Source organism: Erigeron canadensis, chromosome 6 (assembly GCF_010389155.1).
Source record: "Erigeron canadensis isolate Cc75 chromosome 6, C_canadensis_v1, whole genome shotgun sequence".
NCBI lineage: Eukaryota > Viridiplantae > Streptophyta > Magnoliopsida > Asterales > Asteraceae > Erigeron > Erigeron canadensis.
Genome location: NC_057766.1, coordinates 31,232,530 through 31,241,630, shown reverse-complemented (window position 1 = coordinate 31,241,630; position 9,101 = coordinate 31,232,530). Strand labels below are relative to the sequence as shown.

The following is a 9,101-nucleotide window of genomic DNA, read 5'->3' as shown; positions in this document are numbered from 1 at the left end:
GAAGGCAAATCAGTGACCACTCAAGTTCCCAAGTCATTGTATGGTTATTGGTTAAATATGTTCTGTTTTAATCGCATGGTAATTGTACTGCTATGTTACCGAAGGTTCGTCAGAATAGGCTAATAATCATCCCAAAATCAAATACATTGAATTACAATAATTAAGTTGACCAGTGTAAATTAAGATTGATAAAATTAAATAAACAAACCTTAGCCACCAGCATGAAAAATTCATTCCCTATAACCATAGAGTTGACTTCAAAGATAGTCTCTAATTTACAGAAACCCAACAAGACAGTGGATAAATTAGTTGTGGACTAATGGTAAAAATCGATCGGAATTACTATAAGTAGAACTAAGGGAGCTTTAAAGGGCAGACTCAAGGGTGTATAAATGTATTCATTTCCAGTAGTATAAATTCCACTTTCTCTAACATGTTCTTGGTCAACCAAAAAAATACATGTGCTAGTATTCCATAACCACTTTTTACATTTATCCGTAGCTAGCTCTATTTTTCTCTTTCGTGACGATCTTTGCAATTCACATTTTGTGTCCATTTGTATATCTCTCTTGGACTCTTGCTTCCTTAATTCTCATTATATTGCTTATCGTCGCTCCGGCCCATCAATATTAACTAGAATTTATAAAAATTTTCAATACAACCTCATAATATTTTTTTTTTTAAAACGCCTAAAAAGATCTCAGCCGTTAATATATAAAAGAATTAAAAAAAATAAAAGGATTTTAAATCCTCTCAAACCAATCAAGTTTAGCTTTTATATTATAAAACAAATTTCCTGTAGATTTTCAACATTGAACTTAAATTTTCAATATTAATTTTAAATACTTTTTTAAAATGCCCCTCATATCTATTTTATATTTACCTAAAATAATCATAATACATTTTCTCTCTTCTTAAATCTCAATCAATCATTTTTTTCTCCCTCATTAATAAATCATTTTATTATTCTAACTCATTCAAAATCTTTTATTTCAAAAACCGTACATCAATAAATTATAAAAATTATATGAGTGTTCTTAAAATTTCATGCTCTTTCATTAAAGATGTCATTCGATATACTTTCGATGAATTTTTAAATCCAAGGACGGAGACCGTACGGGTAAGGTATTTGGTTATCACACTTTATGACCTATCAACCCCACCATCTAACCGTCGCAACGCGCGGATACTTATTCTCGTATTCTTAATAATTGTTTGGTTACTTGAATAATCTTTTAAAACAACCATCATTAAAATGTTTTTAATTCTCGTTATTATAAATTTTATCAATCAAAACTAGTAAATTCCAAATAAGTATATATTGGTATATGAAGCATTTAAAGTCAGCATTTTACTTTAATTTCAAAAGTCATTTGGAAATGGATGACCAAACCTTCTTAGAGATATAACAATCAAGATCAACCATGATATGAAATAAAATCTCCAGATGTTTTCCACACACCTGATAGAGATCGATCGAATAGAAGTAACACCAATTCCTTTTCGCAATAAATTGTATCAAATTAGAATACGATCTCTAATAAGCACCAAACATGTATGCTTACGGAAACTAAATTCTTACGAAAATAGCAATGGGATTTAAAATACTCGTATGAGTTTTCTTATTTTCTTTAAACAATGGGATTAAACTAAATTCATACGTAAATAGCAAAGTGTGCAATACAAAACAAATGGTGTATTCGATAGTCGACAAGAACAAAAACAAAATGACGTATGGAAAGAACCGAAACATTAATTTAAAAGTTATTTTGTCACTAAAATAGTTAAATTATTTAAATACACACTAAAATATTTCTAAAAACATAGATATGACAACACCAAAGGTGACCACGTGAACACTTAAATTAGCATAATCAGATAAAGTGATTAACTAATTAACCAGTGCTAATCAAGCTTTGTTTGTGATAATCTTATTAATTTCAATTGTCCATCACTTCATGTCCATTTTTTACTTTAATTTACTTTATAGTTAAACTAATTAAAGCTACCTTTCGATTTTCTTACCACTTCCAACTTGATCTTAATAAATAACTATGTTCCCCTACTAAGTCTTTATAATCAAATATTTAAATTCCACTTCTTCAAAGATCTTCCTATGAGTTATAAAGAAGAAAATTAGTTGCTAATCACTTTAAATAATATAATGATCGAAATTGATTCTAATCCGATATATGTCCACACAGCCTCATATTGTACCGGGATGGTATTTTCTACCGATATATGTCATTCTTACATATATAAACCATTAGAAATGTGACTTGCACATATGGTAAAACTCTTTCCAAAAGTAGCTAAAAGGATGCCCAGTGGGTTTGTTTTTGCGCTCGTTCGACATCCCCAGACGAGTCTACACCGTTGGGTGGGACTCGTCCCTTGTTCGTCCGCCTTGCTCGTCCGGTGCTTTCGTCCCTGGAGGGACGAGTTGTAATTGCGTGTTGTTTTATTTTCTAGAGATAATATATAACAAATACATAAATAGATGATATATGTGTGTGGGTGTGAGTGTTTTACAAGTCTGAAAGTTGGAGGGATTTTTTTCCGACTTTCGGAATCATCAAGCGAAGAAGAAGAAGATGAGGTTAGGAAGTGGGGACGATGAATATGGATGGAAAGATGGGAAGGTTCATTTTAGTACGTTAATTGACTGAATTTGGTGTGTGAGAGGCAGGGTAAAGATTTCTTTATGTACTGTATTATTGTGAATTATTATTATTTTTATTAGTATTATATATTATAGAGGGTTAAAAGTGTAAAGTGTAGATAAAAGGTAGAAATTAAATAATTGGTGGGTTCAAGACTAGTCCTTAAGGGATGAATCCATTGGGTGCATTTTGGGAGAATTAGTCTTTGGAGTGTTTTTTGCTGAAGTGTCACTGACATAGACTAGTCCTTGGGGGATGAGTGGTCACCATTGAGTACCCTCTAAGTAAGCTAATACAATTTCGAGCGTAATTAAGTTGTTCCTAAGAATAGCATGCCTCTTGATATTTTGTAGATGCGTGGTCGCCCATAATTGTGGTGGCAAAAAAAAAAAAATTGGTCATGTGCATGGAATGTTAATTTTTGGGTTCATGGATTTATAATTCGATACTGATAGGCAGCGACAAGGCTATATGGAGGTCAAGTGTTACCGTGACAACTCCACAATGTCAATAAAACTATATATGGAGTATTAGTTTTATGTATGAGTGTGATTCAAAGCTTAATTGGTCACCTAACAAAACATATATTTAAAATCTTATATGCTCATCTTAACTCAATTTAACGTTAATTACCCGTCTATCTTATATACTTGTTAGTATCTTGTAAACTGTTTTGCTACTCGAAACCTAAAATATTGCCTTCGCCACTAGTGATAGCTAATTAAGTGTGTCATCGTTTAGTATCTTACCGATAAAAACACTTTTAAATTATCTGTTACTCTCACATATTTTCTTTCAATTTCTCTTCGAGCGTACTCGCCCGTCATCTCTCTTCTCGATTTTCCAAGGAACACCATCACACGTATATATATATACATAGAGGTTCAGAAACGATAACAATTTGTTATTGTCGTTGGCACTACGTGAAAAATCCTGTTAGTACTTGTTTAACAATTATTAACATTAAAAAAGATAAGTGATTTAATGAAACATACCTAATCATACATATCTAAAAATTTAATCTAAGAGCATTATGACATAATTAACAATCTGAGAATTAAATTTTGACATGTTAGAAATCCGTAAATAATAGTTTAGAGTAAATCAGCACATACTTAGGAACGAAATACATGATTGTTTTGTACACGAATTCGGTCACTCTTGGATAATTTTGATTTTAGGATATATATAGTTCATGACACATGGATGCAGCACGATCTCATGATCAAAGTGATCGATCATAAAGTTGAAGTTATCTAAAAAGAGATATTATTGTTGCCCGATCGAATTAACCTTCAAAGTTTGTTTTAACTCGTATTAAGACGAAAAATGGATGGTTAACCAATTAAGATGAAAAGCATTCAACTTAGTGTTAAATTGCGATTATATATTTTAGATATCTTCTTTTAATGGAACACTTCTAGTTTTCTATATTCAGAGACTGAAAAATAAAGTCTGATTTTCCTGTTTTATATAAGTCAGTACCTTCTACAACTAAGCTGTAGTAACTGATCAATTTATCAACGATGACTGCTTTTTCAATCTTCGAAGGACTCTTTTTTGTAGTATATATTCTTGAGAAAATAGAACCTTCATAAACTTATACGTTGTATTTTATTTATGAAAACACGGTTAGTTTTATAAAGGCATATGAACTTTCAAGTGATCGTAAAAAGTTTTATCAAATGCATATCTATTATCTAGCTAATTAACCTTAACTATCGTATACTTTAAATAGAGCTACATATGTGTATATGTTTTTTTTTTTTTTACCAAACGTGAAATTCGAATGTTTGTTTAACCGGTTATAACAATTTCTTCAGACCTTGGTTGAGTTGTAGATTGACCATTTTGATCTATGCACAAGATCTTCCGTTTCTTGACAAGGAACGTATTGTTCATTTTTTGTGTGAATGCTTTTTGTTTATATGAAAATGAAAAACAAATAGTCAATAAGTTAATTAAGTCGTTAATTTATTTTTAATATTAAAACTAAAAATTTTAAAAACTATATCTATAGATTTTAGTGTTATAATTGAGTTAATGTAGATGAGTGATGACATGTTATACCATGCTAAAATATATAAATGGAAAAACAAAGATATCAATCGCAAAATCATATAAACACATATTAATTGTATTTGAAATACATGTAAAATATGAATTTTCATGCACCTACTAGATAATTTTATATTGTACATATGTTTCATTTTTCCCAACTCTCATCAATATAAATTAAGTGTTTGTTTCCTTGTAGAATGAAGAGTCAGAAAATGGCCACTTTCGCCGGCACGCCGTCGTTTTCCGGGCACAACAATCTCACCATAACCAGCCATTTACTCCGTTAGTAAGACAAAATCCCCTTACTAACCCCCCTCTGACGTGTCCATACCCTGGTCCCCATTTCCTCCATCCCTTTTCCGACACTCTTACATGTCCGGTCCCACCTGTCCCCTCTCCCCTATACACTCACAAATACATACACATAAACTACTTTTATTCTCCGTCCTACGTGTTATCTGACGTGGTCATATCACTCAAAACCAACCTTTCACCAACCTTATATATACCCCCTCTTCCCCTTCCCATTATCCCCATCAAAACACACACATATAATTATCATATATAAAAATATACATATCATGGCAGTTGGTACAGTGACGTCATCACCATTAGGCCCACCGGCTAATGAGAAAGATGCAAAAGCTCTTCAGTTTATAGAAGAGATGACTAAAAACTGTGATTCGGTTCAAGAAAATGTTTTGTGTGAAATTTTGACACAAAATGCTGAAGCTGAGTACCTACAAAAATGGAACCTTGGCGGCGCCACCGACCGGAAAACCTTCAAGTCCAAGGTTCCGGTTGTGTCGTACGATGATCTCCAGCCGTACATCCAACGTATCGCTAATGGAGACCGTTCTCCTATTCTCTCTTCACACCCCATTTCTGAGTTTCTCACAAGGTTATTAATTATTTCATAATATATGTAGATATATATAAAATCAAATAAAATATATAGATATATATAATATATGTATGTATATGTTGCAGTTCTGGGACATCAGCTGGGGAAAGAAAGTTGATGCCAACAATTGCTGCAGAAATGGACCGCAGGCAGAAATTGTATAGTCTGCTCATGCCTGTCATGAACTTGTACGTACTTTTTGTCCTTTTCATTACTAGAATTTTTTCTTTATTATATTAATTTGTTACTATAATATGAAGATGTCTAGGTCTATTGTCTAGTCTAGAGATATTTAATAATAAAAAGACTGAAAATGATATTAATAATAAATAAACTCCTAGGCCTGTGAAAATGTTACACCTAATCTTTTTATAATATTACGAGTATATATGTTGGATATGAAATAAAATATGGTACGTTATTATTCAATTATTTATGTAATTACTAGTGATGATAAAAGAAGTTTGTTATTAATTCAGTATATATTAGTATTAAACTAATAAGTTGGCCAATCAATTTTTTTGTTTTATTTAAAATTAGAAACATACTGCTAAGAAAGAGAAAAATCATTAAAAAAAAAAAAAATTAAAAACTAGAAAGGCTAGAAAGTTGCCAAAAGTAGAATCATAGTCTCAATAGTTAGAAAATGTATACTACCATAGTGTATTTCTATTTTCTAAATAAGTTATAGACAGGCAAAGTCACAAAAGCATTTTGTTTCAACAATAAATAAAAAAAAATGTTATGTAGATTGTTATAACACGTATAAACCAAATGCAAGTAATAAGTTCAACGTCAAGTTTTGGTTAAAAGTGTGAATAAATCAAATTTTTATGGTTAGATGTTTGCTATTGTATGATATTTCTAATTATAGTAATAATCATACACCTATATCTATGTTAAAATAAATATTACTAGTTGTGTATAAAATTAATGAATTGTCATTGTTTGTATGGTGCAGGTACGTGACCGATTTAGACAAAGGCAAGGGACTATACTTTTATTTCATAAAGGCCGAAACAAAAACCCCAAGTGGTTTAGTAGCCCGACCCGTTCTCACAAGCTACTACAAAAGCAACCAATTCAAAACCCGACCCTACGACCCATACAACGTGCTCACTAGCCCGAATGAAACCATCCTTTGTGTCGATTCCTTTCAAAGCATGTACTCTCAAATGCTTTGTGGTCTCATTTATCGTGAACAAGTCCTTCGTTGTGGGGCCGTTTTCGCTTCCGGGCTTGTTCGGGCCATCAAGTTTCTTACATTGAATTGGAAACAACTTGCCCTTGATATCGAAACCGGGTTCTTGAACCCCAAAATTACTGACCAAGATATCCGGGCTTGTATGTCTAAAATTTTGAAACCTGACCCGAACTTGGCCCGTTTCGTTAGGGATGAGTGTTGTGATGAGAATTGGGAAGGGATAATAACCCGAATTTGGCCCAATACTAAATATCTTGATGTCATTGTGACTGGGGCTATGGCTCAGTATATTCCCATCCTTGATTTTTACAGCGGTAATTTACCTCAAACTTGTACCATGTATGCCTCATCTGAGTGTTACTTTGGGTTAAATTTAACCCCAATGGTTAAACCATCTGAAGTTTCTTATACCATTATGCCAAACATGGGTTACTTTGAGTTTATCCCACATGACTCAGCCAACTCGGTTACTAAGCCTAATAATGACTCACCGAGTCAACTCCTTGACCTTGCTGACCTGGAACTCGGAAAGGAGTATGAGCTAGTGATCTCAACTTACTCGGGTCTCTGTCGTTACCGGGTTGGTGACATTCTTCGGGTCACTGGGTTCCACAATTCTGCCCCACAATTCAAGTTCATTAGAAGGAAGAATGTTTTGCTAAGTATTGATGCTGATAAAACCGACGAAACCGAGCTGCAAAGCGCCATCGAAAAGGCTTCTGAGCTGCTGAAGGAGTTCAACACTGCTGTTGTGGAGTACACAAGCTATGGGGATACTAAAACAATTCCGGGCCATTATGTTATTTATTGGGAATTGTTGGTGAAAGATCCGGGTCATGGGCCAAGTCATCAGGTTTTGGATCAATGTTGTTTGGCTATGGAAGAGTGTTTGAATTCAGTTTATAGACAAAGTCGGGTCGCGGATAACTCAATTGGCCCGTTGGAGATTCGTGTTGTGAAGAATGGGACTTTTGAAGAGTTGATGGACTATGCAATCTCACGAGGCGCATCGATAAACCAATATAAAGTTCCGAGGTGTGTTAGTTTCACACCGATCATGGAGCTTTTAGATTCGAGGGTCGTATCGACCCATTTTAGCCCGAGTGCACCACATTGGGTTCCCGAACGACGTTTCTAAGTTGGCGAACGTTGTTAGTGACAAAACGAGAATGAAGGAGGTAATCTTTAGGTTCATAAAAGTGAAAGGGTATGATGTGTTGGTTTAAAGAGTAAAGAATGTAATTTGTAGGTTCCAAAATGTCAAGGGTGAAATGTGTACGATTAGAAATTGAAGGGAGTAATGTGTAGGTTTAGAAAGTACTTGTAAGAAAAATGTGATTGTTGAAATGATGACTTTTTTCCCCTTGTATCTTTGATTTTATATGCTAACTTTTTAAGTTACTTTGTTTGTTTTTTATAAATATTTTTATAGTGACGTGCTTCATGTTCTATGCCTACGGTGGTTATTGCCTTGTAATGTTTCTAAAGGAGCTTTATTGTAAATTTCTTTACATTATCTAGGTTTGACTAGTGTATATGTATCTATGCAAAATTGACTTAGTAGACTCTAGTTTCAGAATGTTAAAAATTGGTTGTTGAAAAACAAGAACATATGATTGCAATTTTGTTGAAAATGAATTTTATTTGTATTATCTTAAACACTATCTACATTATCATTTATAAAGTAAATGGTCATTGTCTTAATTACATATGATTTATTTAAAACATATGAATGTGTATATATACACACACTACTTATAAAGATTTTGATCAAAACTATACAACAAAGTTAATTCCAGTTAAATATCTTTATATTAAATAAAAAAAAAAAAGATTGTTATCACATTACTATTCTTATTTGGCACCTTCAAATTCATTTTTAAAAGATTTTTTATTTTTTATTTTATTTACTTCTGATGTCATAAACACTTTCAATTCCATTTTAAAATTTATTGCATTTTTATTTTTGTTGTTTTATGTTATTTTTTAAAAAGTATTTTTTTATTTTCTTTTAAAAACTTTATAATCTATATATGGTCTTTAAGTTCAATCATTTAATTAATATTTTTGTCATAATAGATCTTTAAATTACCGCATATTATGCGAGTTAATAAGCTAATTTTAAGGCAAACTATTTCGAGATTATGATTACTGTTGGATTGCCACAATTTCAGTGACAAAGATAGGTTTTTATAAACTTTTATTTAATATGTCTTGGTTAAACCCAAGTTAATCAACTAGTTACATAAATAAACACAATATATTTATA

General features: G+C 32.2%; 1 protein-coding gene across 1 annotated transcript; it reads left to right on the top strand.

Annotated features, from left to right (window-relative positions):
• The first annotated feature begins 5,272 nt into the window (after positions 1-5,272).
• LOC122606067 (probable indole-3-acetic acid-amido synthetase GH3.1) lies at positions 5,273-8,201 on the top strand. Its single transcript, XM_043779028.1, has 3 exons — positions 5,273-5,625; positions 5,715-5,816; positions 6,590-8,201. The coding sequence occupies exons 1-3, from the start codon at positions 5,306-5,308 to the stop codon at positions 7,968-7,970; spliced, it is 1,803 nt and encodes a 600-aa protein (XP_043634963.1). The 5' UTR covers positions 5,273-5,305; the 3' UTR covers positions 7,971-8,201.
• Positions 8,202-9,101: the final 900 nt, after the last annotated feature.